The sequence below is a fragment of the Siphateles boraxobius genome, unplaced genomic scaffold (genome assembly GCF_051911475.1).
Source record: "Siphateles boraxobius isolate OS27281-9 unplaced genomic scaffold, OSU_SipBor_1 5, whole genome shotgun sequence".
NCBI classification, from domain to species: Eukaryota; Metazoa; Chordata; class Actinopteri; order Cypriniformes; family Leuciscidae; genus Siphateles; species Siphateles boraxobius.
The window spans coordinates 16,067,255-16,085,346 of NW_027509141.1; the positions used below are offsets into that span (position 1 = coordinate 16,067,255).

Here is an 18,092-nt window from a genome sequence, read left to right on the forward strand (position 1 = left end):
AAGGGGTAAAACTAAAGTAGCACTTAAAGAAATTAATAAATAAATAGAAATTTACTATCAGAATTTTTAAAGAAATTCCCTAAATGTCTTTATTAAAATCAAATCAGAATGTAGATTATTCAGACTTTATTTTATTTTAAGATATGGTGATGATCGGAATGGACGGCATTTAGAAACCTAACAAAGAGGCTGAAAAATGGTCATATGGATGAATAATTGTTTTTTACTGAACTTTTTTTAATAAAGTGTACAGGTCAAAATCTTTTATAACATAAACAGCAAATATTTCAAGTTCAGATTCTTTTATAGGCCTACAATAATGCAAAAAAAGTAAATGTCATCAAACAAACACACTACAAATATAAATCCGGTCTGTGAGCTTGTGTTGAGATTGATGCGAAAAACAATTTTTGCCCTTAGGACAGAAAAATAGTGCAGGAAAAAACAGTTGCCATTTTTCAGTCCATTGCAAAGAGTTCCATTTTTTTAAATGCATTTTCCCATGCTGTTGTTCTCAAACTGGCACAGTTGTCCTGTTGGAGGACCTCTGCAGCTGAAAGCTCTTCTAGTTGGGTTTGGTCAGGAGCTGAGAGGAGAACTCATACAGATCTTTATTGATCTTCTTCAGGGTCCTCATCTCCTCCTCTAGTTCAGACACTCGTACCTTAGTGTTCTCCCCATCACCAAACATGCTCTGGCAGCACCACAGAGAGAGAGAGAGAGAGAGAGAGGGGGGAAAAAACACAGTTATCATGACACATCTTTTTGACAGACACAGAGTTCCAACACTTTTTTTTTAACAATGACTTGTACATGACCTTTTCAGCTGTTCACAATTACAGAAGGAGGATTTTTATAGATTATTTTGTTAGCTACTGTTAGGGTGGACATTCATTTGTATGTGAGGCACTAATCTTCAGAATGAATAGGTTTAAACAAACATATTGTACAAATATCTCCAATAATATAATCAGCAGATAAATTTATGTTATCATGGTGGGGTATAGGCAAGTTTGACTGTAAAATATGACTCAAGCATCATTTTAGGGCAGAATTTTAGAGCAAAATTCGGCAATTTTGTTGCGTTGTGTTGTGTTGGTGACTGCCATAACCACAACTCATTGTGTGGTGTGTTTAGGATCATAATCATGTTGGAAAAAAACACATTTGATCTCCAAACAGATCTTCCATACTTGTCTATATTGTGTTCAGCAGGATTCACAATTATTGGTCCATTTCAAGTGCCAAATTCATGTCTGATTATTTTCTTATGTGGCAAGTAGCTGTGTAATAAGCAGGATAATTAATCCAGCAGGTTGTTATTGCAGAATAAACCCCTTCAGGATGATGCAAGACCCCTCTGCTTCGCGTCAGGGTTCCGATCACCTTGTCTGGGCTTATTCTACGATAACAACCAGCTGAATGTACATTATCCCTTACGTATCGGACTACAGAACATGGCTGCGATCTTCCACACTCCAGTCCACATGTTCTATAGCAAATGCAAGTTGTTTGTTGCAGTAGAAAACTAAGAAAATGGCTTATTTACTGGTACACAACCTCTCAATCCAGCCTTTTTTTTTTTTTTTTGCTTAAAGTTCAAGATGAAATTGGAGGTCTCATCCAGGTCTTAGAAGCTGTTTTGAGGTGGTCCCAACATTCAGGTGATTTTCATCCTCCTGTCAAAATGCTGACTAGTGTTCCTTGACCCGCCACAGCACTTTACATTCTGCATGGTAGAGTCTGTCGGTGCTTCAAAATAATTATGTGGACATTATGACCATTCACATCCAGCACATGAGCAATATCTAAAACCGATTGACCATATTTAGTAATTTTTTTAAATATCCTCCTTTGCTTGCAGAGGACAGCTCTTTCCATCTGGCCATTTTCACACAAAATGACATCTAATAATATAGCTAAATCACTATGTGGCAGGTCTACCTAGTGATTTACTGAATTATAGGCTGTGAATAATAAGTGCAAGCTTAGTATGACCACTTGGCCAAAAATGACGTCTTCACAATTTGGTATGTTCCATTGATGACAAATGATACAAAAAGAAAAGTAGAAGTAGATGAAGCAGATGAAAAGTAGAACATGTACATTAGTTTTTTCACTCCAGGCACTACTTCACAACTTAATATAATATAATAGTTCTTCAACCGTGAGAGCATTACTATAAACCGATTTGTGTTTGTTTTTAATATGTAGGTGAAGTGTCTAATCATTTTTTTGTGGTTATCAACGAAATGTCACAGATGCCAATTGCGCTTAACTTATATTGAACCAGGAACATTCCTTTAATCGAAAAGAGATAAATCGCAAGCATATACAATCCAGAAGATGAACTGTGTGTAAATGAGGAGGTGAGCTTTTTTTCATGTCAAAAATAAAAAACCTGCACCTGGGTTTAGGATTCAAGTTCCATCATAGATTTTCGCTGAGGTCATCAAATCCCGTTTTAGAACATCCCTAATCTAGCATAGAAAATATTGACATTCCCTTTGTGCTTGATTCCCCCGTGCAGGCGAGCGCCGAGTGACAGCGATGCACATTTCACCCAGATTAAGTGGGTGGGGGAGGGCTGGTGGGAGGTTGAAAAAAAAACTCTTGCTCTCCAGTTATTTATTTATTTACATACATCTCCTGAATAAACAGCGGGCTCTGAGCTTGCCGGCGGGATCCAACTCCCTTTTGAGTGAGTGAAACTAATCCACTTAATGGTCCTGCCAGAGCCGGACTCAGTTTATAAGCGTCAGGAGATCCATGAGGATGAGGAAACAACCTCTATGGTGACCTGAACGTGTTCATAGACGGATAATGGCAACAAACCCCAAAACATCCCTCAGTCCCTCCAGATGGACGGGACTGCGGGGACCATCTGGACTCACTGTACTTTGACATTTTAAAGAGCCTAAAATAAATGTATTTGGACAGAGTTATGATGAACACAGCCTGTGCTTTGCTTGCAGCTCCCTGTAACTAATACCCTAAACAACTGACGTTCAATAGGCCGAAAGTATGCCGACACCCTCTTCTAATTAAGGGGGTGCATAAAAAAAACAAGTTGAAAGCAATTCAGTCTAGCATTTTCAGTAGAATGAGGTACCAAAGACCCCACCTCTACTCTAAAGGCTTCCTTTTTATGAGTGTTGAGATCAATAAAAATAAACTCTCAGGCTTTATGTGTTAATCAGTTCAGCTTCAAGCCAAGTCTGATCGTGTTTTCCTCCGCAGGCTCTCAAATAGCTCTTGACTACACTTTCAACATCCCATGGAGAGAGTCCGAACCCTCGGATAAGAGCGGCCCAGTGGAGCTGCTCTATCAGCAGTATAAATCAGAGTAGACTGACAGAGGTGTGCAAGTGGCTCGTTTCCTGTAGAAGGAAGTGAGTGAGATGCTTTATATAAAAGATTATAGTATATCGATCACCCCTGTAAATCACAGCATGCTGCGGTCAAATATTTTGTATAATTGACTGTTGACGCATGCAACCCGTTCCTAAATCTCTGCAGTTCCTTCTCACATAATTAATTAATTTTAAGTCATTATTCATTCATTTTACATTACATTGTATACAACAGTTTCTGGTTCTCGATTCTGACTGGCTGAGAGCCTGTTCTAGCCATGCGATACTCTACCAGTGTCACCACAGGAACAGTTTCACCATTTATATCACTCCGCTTTGCAGCATTTCTCTCAAAGCGAGTGTCATGGCAGACGAGCAAACACCATAATTTTACAAAGACTGTTGTTGTTTTTGTGTCACAGAATGTAGAGTTTTTCTGAAGCGAGAATGTAGTTATTTAGACCTCAAATAAGCAACTTATATATAAACATAGCACCTATTTGAAAATATGTTGAGGTTTTCAGAGATTGAGCTCCAGACTGCCAGCGGCCGTTCAGCGCTCATGTAACCGCAGAGAAAAGCTTTATCTGGGCTAGTCCTTCAGGAATTTGCCACTGGCTTTTAGGTAGATAGTGTTTAAACACAAGGTATAATTAATGTTGTGCATATCAAACGGGCAATCTTTGGTCTTATTAATCTATTACTCGTTCCAGAGCAAATCAATTTGGCTAAGGGCAAAGGTAAGTTTCATAACTTTAGTTTTTAACTGAAATCCTGTACTATTAACTAGCGCTGCTTTTGTACTTTTGACTGAATTTTGTTTGTACAAATTTCTTATACTTTTATAATGGCTAATATTGTTTAATTATTATTTTTCAATAAATATTATTTTATGCAAATATTTAGTATTGGGAAAGGGTCTGTTAGTGATTGTGATTTCAACTTCAGTGAAAGTGAGCTACATTATTACAACATTAGATCTCAGCAAAGACTTTTAATATTTATATTTTATATATCCGCTAGATTGTTAAAAGGAAAAAGACAAAATATATCGCTTTCCTCAGCGGACATTCAAAATGATTTTGTGATTATGAATATAAGATTAACCTGAAGAATAAGCTTCAATGAAGCAACTCAGTGTTCCTTCGTTGCTAGTTCTAAAGTGATGTTTTAGAATTTGTAACGGAGGCTTGCTAAACTGTTAAAGTGTCAACTTGAGATATGAATCAGTGGCAGAAGGAAGTAGTTGTGCACAAAAGAGAGGTTTTTAAAGACACTCCGTTGTCGTTTCTTATTTATTTACAAACTTGTGCCATCGAACTGTTGTTTAAATGCAATATCACACTCGTAGCCATGAGATATGGCACTATAACAGCACAGCTTTGTTTGCCTATGGACGAAACACAGTCGTGCTAATATACAGCGATATCGCCTGTTTCTGCAATTAAAGATTTCTGTTTAAAACATTAAACAGCACTTGCACAGATACAGACGGGAGCGTTTGAAAGCAGGCGTCTATCAGCGGACCGCTGCCGTTTTTTAAAACACTTTCAAACACTTCCATGTGATCATTGTAGCCAATCACAGAAATATCCGATGAGCACGAGAACACAATGGCCAATCAGAGGTGTTTACGATTCCGCTCAATGCGCCACAATTTAAAAATTCAGTACCGACTTGGTACCAAAGTCGATAATTTTTGAAAAAAAAAAAAAATCTGTCCCCTTAAATAGCACCCTATTTGAGGGTATAGGGGACGATTTCGGATTCAGCCACAGTGATTGTTGCCTTAAAAAAAGACCCCTTATTATAGCTAATTAAATTGGAGCTAAATTTAAATATAGCTGCAAGCAGCCATTACCGGGGCCAAGCGCAAGAAGCGGCAACAGATGCCATTATGTGTGGGACTGGCAGACCAACTGCAGCAAGGAGCAATTAAAGACATTTTAAGAGAATTTTGGGAAAATGGCTGATGTAAAGTAACTTATAAGACAATTTAATGGTTTATCACTTTCAACAAATAGGTGGCGCAGTTACGAAATCGATGTGATGTGGTCAGAGTGAGGTGACAATGACACATACAAAGTTTGGTTTCAAAATGTCAAGGCATTGCAGAGATAAAGTCTGAATAGTCATTTTGGCAGCATGCCTCAAATTTTATGCTGCGGTATACGAAAACGGTTTTGTCTATCAACACGAAAGCCATAACTTTTAGTCGGCACGGTCTGGAGAAGATACGATTCGATTTTGGTGAAAATCGGACAAACGTCTAAGAGGAGTTCGAAAAAGTCGGTATTTAATGAAAATCAAGATGGCGGACAGGAAGTTTGGCTGACTTTGGCAAAATTGGTATCTTTGTTTTCAGCATAACCCAAGGAATCAATTAAGACTAAAGTCATTACAATAGGCAAATTCATTCAAAAGTTATTAGCATTTTTGTATATTTAATTATAACTTTTGACCAAAAAGTGGCGCTGTCTCAAAATATTTTGAGTACCTTCAGGACATGGTGCTGGTTGCAAATTCTGAGTTTCATAATGTTACAGCATTGCATTTGTTAAGTATAGCATTTTACATCACAAAACTGTATTGAAGTCAATGGGAAATTCATGTTTTGTTCTATTATAGCGCCACCAAGAGGCAAAATCTCAAATTTTTTTACATGTGTCCTCGGAATGAGCCCATACATGTGTGTGCCAAATTTGGTGAAAATATCTCAATTAACTTCGGAGTTATAGACATTTATATGAAAAAACACGTCAAAAATGACTGACACGTGAACTTGATTGAATTTTACTACCCCTTACTATGAATATTTTGGCATTTGGGCTAAAAGTATGGTTAACGAGCTATGGTTCCAAACTTCTGACGGTGGTTTAGTCTCGATCGGACTAACGGTTTCGAAGATATCGGCAAATGTTTTTTCAGCGCTAAATCACAACGCTACACAAACCGTTAGGCAAAATCTAGCATGTTTGGTATCTGTGGACTCGGCAAGGATTCAGGAACCTAACGAGATGACTCCCGTGAAAATAAGTCAACCACACCCAGAGTTATAAGCATTTGAAAAATAAATTTTACCATTAGTTGGCGCTGTTTCCAAACTTCTCATGCTTCTTCAGGGCATCGTAGTGATGACCCATACCGAGTTTCGTAACAATTCGTTCATGCGTTCAGAAAATACAGCATTTTAACACATAATTCAAAATGGCCGACAGCCAAAATGGCCGACCTGGGAAAATTGGATATCGCTCGACTCGACATGACGCCCTGAATCTAACGAGACCACTTTTATAATTTTTGGACAAACCATTCAGAAGTTATAAGCTGTATCTCCGGACCAGTAGGTGGCGCTGCGCCGAAACGCAGCATGTAGCCCCAGGTCATGCTTGTGATGACATGGACCAAGTTTGGTCTTAATACGCTAAAGCGTTGCGAAGATACAGCCTTACGACTGTTTTTGCAAGCTCTACGTAAAATTTGTTCAAGCGTTTATCAAAAACGATTTGACGAATCAATTTGATTTTAATAACTTTTTGTCAGCACTGCCTGAAGATGATCTGGTTCAATTTTCGTGCAAATTGGACAAACCGTCTAGGACGAGTTCGAAAAAGTAGCTTTTTGAGAAAATTCAAGATGGCGGCCATGTTTTTATGACGGAAAATGACCTCATGGGATGCAATCGAATCGTCATGAGCTCAGGAATCAGACGAAAAAAGAAATTTGTTGATTGGCCTTACGGTTCAGAAGCTATTAGCAAAATAAAAGTGAAACTTTGGACAGGTGGTGGCGCTAGAGGGAATGACTTAGAAACACCAAAATTGGTGTATTTTATATTGGGACTGTCCTCTGTCAGAATGTCAAACCAAACAACTTTACCGCAATCGTTTCTATGGGCTGCCATAGACTTCAAGAGCGAAAGAATAAGAATAATAAGAACACCAACGATTACAATAGGTGCCTCCGCACCTTTGGTGCTTGGTCCCTAATTAACTAAATATAAACTGCTAAACGTTTAATTTAAGCAATGTTTTATCAAAATTCGTCAAAAAAAGAGAAGTTCTGTTAATTACCCAGGTGGTCAAAATTATTAGCCATCTTAAAATGTCAATTACGTTGATTACTCTGCAAAGCCAAGAATAGTCAACAATACTTGTGAAGATTGCTCTGTCTCCTCTCTCTTCATGCGGATCATTACAAGAATCAAAGCCAACCTGTCTCCACCTTGAAAGCCTTGCTTAAATTCAGCTCACAGCAATGATTGAATGGTACGCTTCCCTGCTTACCTTGTCTGTGATGGCACACATCAGAGAGTAGAGCTCGTCTGCTTTCTCCAAATACGTCCCCTCCGGCTCCTGAGACAGTGAAAAGACAAAGCGAAACACTTTAAACATCATCACAATAGTATGTTAAGCTACAACAATGATTGAGTGTGCCAATAAGGTATTTGTGTGTAGGCATTTCCCATGACGCAAGTGTCCTGAAGAGGCTGTGCCAACTGTGAGGGTCAGTTACAAACAAGGTCTAATCATGGCTGTCTCAAGAAGGCTGATCACTACTGACAGTGAGTAAGTGGCCGGGGTTTGTGGAGAGCATGACGTTGTTCCAAGGGTCCAACGAGATTATTAAGGCTGACAATGAAAATCCTAGCAAGGTCAATCTCTTTTTAACAGCCCTTCCCAGATTCTGCCACCTAACTCTGCTGATTTACAGACCATCAGTGCACGTCTTAGGAAATTGACTATTCCTGCCTCGATGGATACAGTCTGAGTCTGCTGATTTCACAGGAAGATGAGTAAAGCTGGTGCTGGTGTCCAGCACTGTATTTTGATTCTGCTCTCAAAGGATTCCCACAACACTCACCAATTTGAATATTGTACTCCTAACATTGTAATGGTACATCATTTCTCAATGTGGAGGCTAGGTTGATTTTTTTATCGTTTACAATGCTGATCAAACTTATGGGGTCAGTAAGAAAAAAAAAAGTATACTCTTATTCAGCAGGGATGCATTAAATTGATTAAAAGTGAGAGTAAAAGACATTTACAATTTTACAAAATATTTCTATTTCAAAAACATGCAACTGTAAAATGCAAAAAATATGGTTTTCACAAAAAATATTAGCAGCACAATTATTTTCAACATTGATAATAATAAGAAATGTTTCTAGAGCATCAAATCAGCATATTAGCATGATTAATAAATTATCATGTGACTGAAGACTGTAGTAATGGCTGCAGAAAATTCAGCTTTTAAATTGCAAAAAACTGCAATTGCAAAAAATAAAAAAATACATTTTAAAATATATTCAAATAGGAAATAGTTATTTTACAGTATATTGTAATATTTTTTCCCATTTTTACTGGTTTTACTGTATTTTTGATCAAATAAATGCGGCCTGGGTGAGCATAAGAGACTTTCAAAAACATTAAAAGATTTTAAACTTTTGAAATACAGTGTACAGAAAAAAAAGAAAACAATGAAAAAAGTATTTCTTTGCTATACAGTATGTAGGTCACATTAAAATTGCCATGCTTTCATGAATTGAAATATAAATTAAAAAGTGAAATAAACTATTGCAATATTTATTGCGTGGAAATTATGAATTTGGTCCCACAACTGTGGCATAATTTCCACTACAACAAACAATTTGCACATTTGCAAATTGTTTGTTGTGGTGGAAACTATCCCGGAAATTTACTGCATGAAAAAAAAACAAAAATAAAAATTAGTTAATGTACGTGGTTAAAACAAGATTAATCAATAAAGAAATCAAGAAATATCAAGGTTAATATTACTGCATAATTTCCAAGAAAGCTGTAGTTTTATTAAAAAGTGTAAAATAGCTATTTGTGTGTATGTAGGATAAAATGTGTCGACCATTTTATTGCAAATATGTTCAAAACATAATTTCCATTACCAACCTTTCCACCACAGAATGCTACTAAACACAAAACATAATTTGAGATGAGGTGGAAATGACAATGTGGTGGTTCATTGTTAGTGGACAAATTAATTAAACGTATCAGAGTCAGTGTGACAAGTGTGTTTTCTAAATGTCCAGGGGCCAAAAATGCCCAAGAAACATACAATCACATACAAGGAAGTGCAACCAAAAGCCTCAGAATTCACTATGAAAGCCAAACGGTCAACCTCTGCAGAACCCCCAACAACAGCCTTTAGCCTACCACCATGATCTGCCTAATTCAGGTCCAAATAATAGATTTCCTATATTTATATAAAGTTAAGGGTAATAATCATTTAAAAAAAAAACATTAATCCTTAAGCTTAACTCCATTAGCACATAGTGGAGCAGACCTAAGCTCAACTGATGGCAACTGATCTGATGAAACCATTCTGCTTGACCTCCATCAGAATTTAGTCCGGCAAGCTGTTAATACACACCCACACCCCATAGGTCACGATTATTTAGAGGGTCACATGGTTTAATTCAGGAGTTTTGCAGCGTGCCCCCCCACACAGCGGGGTCGTTGCTTCGCCCTCCAAGTGAATAACGGAAACAATTCCGAAAAGAAATTAATTTTCTCAGAGCAGCTTTAATTTACACACTGTATGGCACGCAGGTCACACCGAATGTGTGATGTTGGGCGCAGCCTCTGGGTCGCAGTTGGAACGTGTTATTTTGGGTCGTGGTAGAAGTATTAATGCACTTATCAAAACATTTGTTTTAGGTTCCCTCTCGCTGTGCAGAGGTGAAAGAAGCGTGTTTTCCAGATAGCATGTGCTCTCCCAGAGGCTGGAAGATTAGCCGCTCGGTAAACAAGCTGAGAGGGAGGGGAGGAAGAGGAAAACAGCAGATATGCAGAGAGAAGGAAAGATAAAAAACGCAACGGTTGGAGCCACAGAGCAGGTGGTGGGTAAATGTAAGACTTTGTATTAGCATTTAATTTATGTGTCTATAATTGATTTTGACATGGGAGAAATTATGTTCAGGTGCTAACAGCTGTACATTCGTCATGTTTGAAAACTGCTGGGGGTGAGGAGACCAATCCATATGTGCAACTTGCTTTAAAGGGATAGTTTACCCAAAAATGAAAATTCTGTCAGTATTTACTCACCCTCATGTTGTTCAACCCCGTAAGACCTTCGTTCATCTTTGTAACACGAATTAAGATATTTTTGATGAAATCTGAGAGCTGGATCACTCCTCCATAGGCTTCTTGAGGGATTGAACATGAGAATACTTTTTGTGCGCAAAAACAATCAAAAATAACGACTTTATTTCAACTATTCATTTCCTTCTCTATGGGCCACTAGTCAGTTAACGTAGTGTGATTGCGTAGAGCTACGTCACACGTAGGCTCACTATTGGCCGACGCTGGTCATGTGTGTGATGCGTGTGACGTACAACAACAGAAGCTCTACGCTTTTACACTAGTGAACTGACTCGAGGCCCACAGAGAAGGAAATTAATAGTTGAAATAAAGTCGTTATTTTTGTTTTTTTGCGCACAAAAAGTATTCTCGTCGCTTGATAAACTTAAGATTGAGCCACTGTAGTCACTTGGACTATTTTAACGATGTCTGTAATAACCTTTCAGGGCCTGCAAGTTCAATCCCTGAAGAAGCCTATGAACTAGTATGGAGGAGTGATCCAGCTCTCAGATTTCATCAAAAATATCTTAATTCGTGTTCCGAAGATGAACGAAGGTCTTACAGGGTTGGAACAACATGAGAGTGAGTAAATACTGACAGAATTTTCATTTTTGGGTGAACTAACCCTTTAAACATCTTTGACCCAATCATTTCACCCACACGCAGCTGGGTGTCAGTGAAACTAAAACATCTGATCTAAAGAAAAAGAACTTACACTTACTTACACTTTTGAGGATGGTGGAAAGTAGGGCTGGATGACACTGAATATTCTTGATTGATTAGCAATGTTTTTGTTGCCAATTTTTATTTTTTGTATTTACATTTAGTCATTTAGTAGATGTATTTAAAGTGAGTCTTCTAAAGAGTGTGTCATTAGGCTAGCATTGAACCCTTTGAAAAGAAATAGGAAATAGAAAAGGACTAAGTTGGATTCATTGGTTGTTGATTGGATGAAGTCATAACGTGAATGCGAACTTGCTGTCGATTGTATGAAAGGAGCAGAATTTAAGCGGACTAAAAGTCATTAGGCACAAGTTTCAACAGCATTTTGAGGTTTTGACAAATGAAACATACCATTGAATTGAATAATTCACAATAAGATTGATAACCGGGATTTACAAAATGGGAGTTTTTATTCCATACCTACTTTAAGATAGATGTCTCTGATTTAAACTTCAGCAGCAAAAATACATAAATATATAATTTGTTCATTTTCAAACTGCTTCAGTGATTTGACTCAAAAGAATATACAGGTAAATACTGCTGCAAATAATTTATAAATCTTGCTTGTGTTAATTTAGTGAAGAAAAGTGCAAGAAAAAAAAGACTTCAATTATTTCAAACCAGATTATCTAGTTTATTTTGTGCATTTAAGTAAACTTGTCAAATTGGCATAAAACAAGAACAAAATAAAGAATAACCCTTTTAAACAATTAAAAAATAAATCAATATCAAGATATACTGTATGCAAAAAATATCTCATACGAGATAGATCATATATAATATTATATACTATAGAAATGAATATAAATAAAAATGTTTTTGTTACAGCATCTTTAAGACTGTTATTTGTAAATGACCTCTGGGTAAACTTTTGCTAGTGACCTTTTGCATTTACCAGGGTATATCAAGTTGCTGCATACTGAATACGAATTGATAGGTAAATGTAATAACATTGCTCTAAATGAGCAATTCTAGCATCTCATAAATAGTCTCAGTGGACCTAATCCTATTTTTTGATTACATATATCCCCAGATGTTACCTGTGTGTTGGCTCCCAGTCTCAGACACATGCCTCCGGTGCCCGTGCCGTCACCCTGCTCGGACGGGTTCAGGTGGCGACTAAACCGTGGCAGTGGGACGGCTGGACGACTGTCAGAAAGGAACATGTTGGCAGGTGCTGGTATGATAGCAGCATTGGTCACAGGACCTGTTGAGGAGACAAGGTGGAAAAAAATATCAGTTCTCTCTGAAAACTGTAGCAGTTTAGTAAAGGTTTGTGAATACTGAAAAAAAAAAGATCCATTTTAACACCAAGCATTTTCTCAGTGAGCCCTGAAAACAATGAAATATGCAAGAACATAGTCAAGTCACCTTTATTTATATAGCGCTTTTTACAATACAGATTGTTTCAAAGCAGCTTTACAGAGATAACAGGAAAATAATGTTATAATAATATTGTTAAATATAAAATTTAATGTCCCCAACTAAGCAAGCCAAAAGCCAATGGCGACAAAGGCGACAGATGTATTTAATGTTGTGAAAGAGCTAAAGAAATATCTCTGCAAATATTCTGCATCTCTTACATGTGTTCACACAAAGGTTGTAAAAGAAGGCTACATTTATCATTTTTGATGACAAAATAAAATATATACAAACTTCTAAAAAAATATTTTTTTAATATTGCATATATTACAATAAGGTTATCACATTACAAAAGATTTATATTCCAAAAAATGCTGTTTTTTCTGCTGTGAACTGCTGCTCTTCAAAAGATATATCATGGTATCCACCAAAAAACAAACAAACAAATAAATAAAGTAGCAATAAAAGGAAATATTGTTTGAGCTCAAAATCATCATACAATAATTTGCAAGGAATCTGCGGAAAATTCAGCCTTCCCATAACAGGAATATATTACATTTTAAAATACATTTAAATAGAAAACATTAAGTCATTTTAAATTGTAATGTTTCACAATATTACGTTTTTTTTTTTACTATATTTTTAATTTAAAAAAATGCAGCATTGGTTAACATAAGGGACTTCTTTCAAAAACATTAAAAAAAACTTACTGACCCAAATTCAAAAGGTTAAAAGTTAAAAAATCCATTGACAGAGATTATTATTGATATTTATGATCTTATATATACATACATATACATCGCAGTTCTAACCCTGGTAGTCAGAATATATATGTGTGTGTGTTTTTGGGGTGACAAGTCGACTATCCAGACTATCTAAGTCCAGAAAATCTCAAAGTTATGAATTTCATGATTTTTTCCCCACATCAGTTCTCCCCCTACTTGGATTGGAAACAGAGGAGATAAAATCGGCAGATAATCTTTTACAACTCCAGCACTGAAACACTACAGAGCTCTTTACTCCCCGCTTACAATGTCGGACATTTTTATTTGCCCATTACTGTCAGTGTAGAACAAACTAGCACCAAATCACTGAAACCATCTGTCTGTCTGAAACCTCTTTCATACTGAACAAGACACAGTGGCAGGAGAACGTTTGTTTTTGTTTTTATCGAGTTAACGGAGTGTCTACACACTCTCAGGAATGAAACAATGTTCCTGCGGTTCACCTGAGCTTAATTAACAACAACCAGGTCCAACTGAGCTTCTGGCATCTGCTGTCTACTGTTCTCCTTACAAGAGCTAAACACAAATCATCTGCACCAGTCTCAACTGAACTACATTAACTTGTGTACTAAACATCCATCCAAAGCAGATTGAAGGATTCAAACCAAAGCTAGTGTAAACCAGATGATCATGTACTCTAGCAGATGTATGAGAATGATCTAAATAGCATCAATGCTTCAATGGAAGCAAGAACATCTGACCCTCTGTACAAATTAATTCATAACGCCAGTGTTTCTCATTTGATTAGTAAATAAAAAATAAAATATTTGAATATAATGAAAACAAATGATACGCTACTGTTCAAAAGTTGTTCAAATACATTGGAATTAAATCCATTTATTAAGCAAGCACACATTAAATTGATAAAAAATGTCAGTAAAGGCAATTAAAATGTTATAAAGATACAAATACATTTAAAAATTTGAAATTTCTCTCAACTATTTTCAACATTGACAAGAATTTTTTTAGCACCAAATCAGCATATCAGAATGATTTCTGAAGGATCATGACACTTAAGATAAATAGTTATTTTAAATTTTAATAATCTCACAATATTAATGTTGTATAATCAAATATAAACATAAAAAAGTCAAATAAATACATCATTGGTTACCATAAGAGACTTCTTTCAAAAACATAAGACCCCAATTTGTTTGGATAGTGTATATTTTATTATATAGTATTACATATTATACAGTAATATATATATATATATATATATATATATATTATATATTATATATATATTTTATATAATATATAACACTATATTTTTCCATTATAGATTATACTAACATTAATTTGAGTAAAACGTTGAACTGAGAAATGAAATACAATATGAAATAAATAAAATATGAAAAATCCAAAATAGAAGCAAAAATAGAAGCATTAGAAGCATTTTAGAGTCAAATCCTAAAATTACTTCCAGAACTTGCGGGTGTACATTAGATTTGTAAGAATTTGATTTGTAGAATCACAAATTTACAATATGGCCTTTTGGAGACAATTTAAGGAAAAAAAGATGTATACAATGCATGCTTTATTTAAATGCTGCATTAAAGTTGGCAACACATTTTGGACCAAAATATCAGTCTAAAATGATTAAGAATCAAAAAATGGAATCATGCAACCATAAGATCAGACATGCACCATCAAGAGCTCAGACATTTCCATAACAGCCCAGAAAATGCCAGTGATTTTCCATCAAAAACAGATGAAACCCCAGCAAACATAATTAAGGTAAGTATCTTCAAAGACGCTGTGGAGTAACTGTTTTCAACAGCACAATTTTGTCCTGTCAGCCTGATATTCTCTAAAGATTAATCATTGAATAATTTCACGAAAGACACCGAGTGAGAAGATCTATCACACAGAACAGTCTTTTGGCAGATTAGATTAGACTCATAAACTGTCTTGGCGTTTTATAGAAAAATTAAAAAATGAGCTCCATCACTCACAAGGTCTGAGATATTCCAGACGCTGATGACATCAAAAGTTAAAACTGGCCACACGGGAAGTATCTCGCCAGACTGGAATTGTTTGTTAAGGGCTTTTCATTTCCCCAGGCAAAAGTTGCAAGACATCATTAGATTAAAATAAGATAATAAAATATGATAATAATTAAAGAAATGAAATGCATGAGTGTGTGCCCATGTGGTCTAATTAAAAGCAGGGTTCTGCTGTAAGCATAAAAACAAAAACGACATGGAGATCAACTTCAGGCTTCCTTCATTTTTATTTTGAAGCCATTCAAAAAAGGTCACTTGTTCCCTCTATTTTCTCTCAAGCCTTTCGATTTATAATTGTTGATTTATTGAGGCCAGTCAAATTAACACAAAGGCACTTTCACAATCTGAGCTTCCAAAGCTCCCTGTGCTTTCTGCAAAAGACGGTGATAAATAGGCTTTTTGCAAAGCAGTGGCTCAGTGAACTGTGTGTACATTAATCCCCGTTTCTGAACGATGCCAAAACAATTATGATAAAACAGGTAAGCAGTGATGCAGCGGCAGACGCCCGGAGGGCGCGCTGGTCTCTCGGCAGTGCGGTTTTGGAAACAAGCCGCTCCTCTTCAAATGCAATTAAATTATACGGGTCTTTTCATCAATTCAACCTGGACCAGAGAGGATGCAGAGCCCACGTTTTACATAAGCCCTCTTTCAGGCCTACAATACCAACATCTTGCTCATGTAACTAATGTTTCCAGTAACTAGGCCCGAATGAAATCTGAAGACTTGCTTTTGCCATTTCTGCCCTTTTTTGGGATATTATGTGGAATGAATTTACTTAAAGTTAGAATGTGTTAAACAGAGTGCATGCTACACTGAAATTGTTATGCTAACATATTGCTGCTCGATAATGGCAAACATCATAATCACGATTATTTTGCTCAATAATGAAATCATGATTATTTAACACGATTATAGGTGGGTGATGTAATAAATAGTGCTTTAGGTTTTTCTCATAGTAATCTCTTTATAGTTTTTCTCTTTAGTGCTTGTAGGCTATAACAATGGTATTCAGATAAGTAATCAAAGTAATCTTTGTCTTTTGTTGTTTGATTAACAGTGATGACCGCAGTAGGCTTATTAGGCTGCTGTCACTTTAAAAGCTAATGCACTAACCCAATATACTGTTACACGCGCTCTTTCTCTGCGTTTACATTCACCCAGAGGCGGACAGGGTACACAGCTTCATTACTTGAGTAAAAGTACAGATACCCCTTGGTAAATTTTACTCAAGTACAAGTAAAAGTACTACAGTCAGATGTCTACTTAAGTAAAAGTACTGAAGTATTTGTTTTTAAAAGTACTTTAGTATCAAGAGTACATTTTCTAAATATTGCATTACTACTGCCACACGTCCGGATTTTAAGCTCCCTGTCCGGCGCAGCCTCAAGCCGGACTCTCATTTGTCCTCGTTTTTGGAGTTGCGCTTGAATTGTTTAAAAAAATTAACCTATAAAAATCCCGCATAATTGATAGCAGCTCCCTTATGCCTGTAAATTAGTTCAAATCTCTTGTAATCTAGAGCCGCGCATGCGAGACAGAACATAGCCTACTGTATGTGCTCCAAACCGTGTAGCGCGCGCACGGCAGAGAGTGAGAGAGCGAGAGACCTTGCGTGCCCTAGCCGTGAAATGACTTCTTGAAGGTTGGGATGTCTGTGTCCTCCTTTTTGGTGTTATGGAAATGGCCACCCTAACCACAGTGCTTACATTTATGTACAGAAACGTCCTACATGGAGTTATGAAAAATGTGAATGTTAATACCTTGGAGAATTTAAAAGGAATTGAAAGTAAAATCAAGTCATTTTCATCTTTTTACCAGGTGGCTTTATTTAACATTTAAGAAAATTTCAGAAAATTCAGAAAATTGAAATAGTCTGGCGAGTTGGGGCCACGGGTCGGCACATTCCCGGGATGGACCTGCTGCGTCTTCATCCATTGATTCGTCCATGGTTTTGTCTCTAATCTAAATCTGACCATGGAGTTGACTTTGGCGGAAAGCTGAAGGTGATTGCTGATAGGCTGTCCCAATCAGTGGTGCCTGCACAATCCAATCACGTTTGAGAGGGAAACAACAAATCGAGGGTTTCCGAGATTTTTCTTTTTTTCTTTTAGAAGTAGTAACGGGTACTCACGGTTATGGATAGAAATGTAGTGGAGTAAAGAGTACAATATTTGCCTCTCAAAAGTACTTGAGTAAAGTCACGAGTACTCCCCAAAAATGATACTTGAGTAAAGTACAGATCCCTCAAAATTGTACTTAAGTACTGTACTCAAGTAAATGTACTCCGTTACTGTCCGGCTCTGCATTCACCTAAGACATAACAGACTGGAGACAGCATTTTACATCACTCACTTATTCGGCAGATTTGGATTTTAAGTTTAGGGAGGAACGAAAGTGCACCGCTGTGAAGGAAAGTGCGCTGGACAGAATGCAGCAGCAGCACAATAATCGTTTTACCTCGATTATATTGTTGTTTTCATAATCTTTGGGAGCCAAAATCGAAATACAATTAAAATCGCACAGCCCTATGCTAACAATAATAATTTGATATCTATAAAATAAACTTACCAACCAATTTTTAAAATAAATTTTACTATATAGAAGTAAAATACACTCACCTAAAGGATTTTTAGGAACACATGTTCAATTTCTCATTAATGCAATTATCTAATCAACCAATCACATGGCAGTTGCTTCAATGCATTTAGGGGTGTGGTCCTGGTCAAAACAATCTCCTGAACTCCA

The 18,092-nt window shown here is 36.6% G+C and overlaps 1 protein-coding gene across 1 annotated transcript in view; it reads right to left on the reverse strand.

Moving 5' to 3' along the window:
- Positions 1–203: 203 nt before the first annotated feature.
- The window catches only part of wdr18 (WD repeat domain 18), an 86,231-nt gene continuing 68,342 nt past the window's right edge, over positions 204–18,092 (reverse strand). The window contains exons 8-10 of the mRNA XM_077202926.1: positions 12,232–12,398; positions 7,640–7,708; positions 204–694 (exon numbers count right to left, since the gene is read on the reverse strand). Of these exons, the coding sequence (XP_077059041.1) occupies positions 566–694; positions 7,640–7,708; positions 12,232–12,398 (365 nt within the window). The 3' untranslated portion in view covers positions 204–565. The remainder of the gene's footprint in view (positions 695–7,639; positions 7,709–12,231; positions 12,399–18,092) is intronic.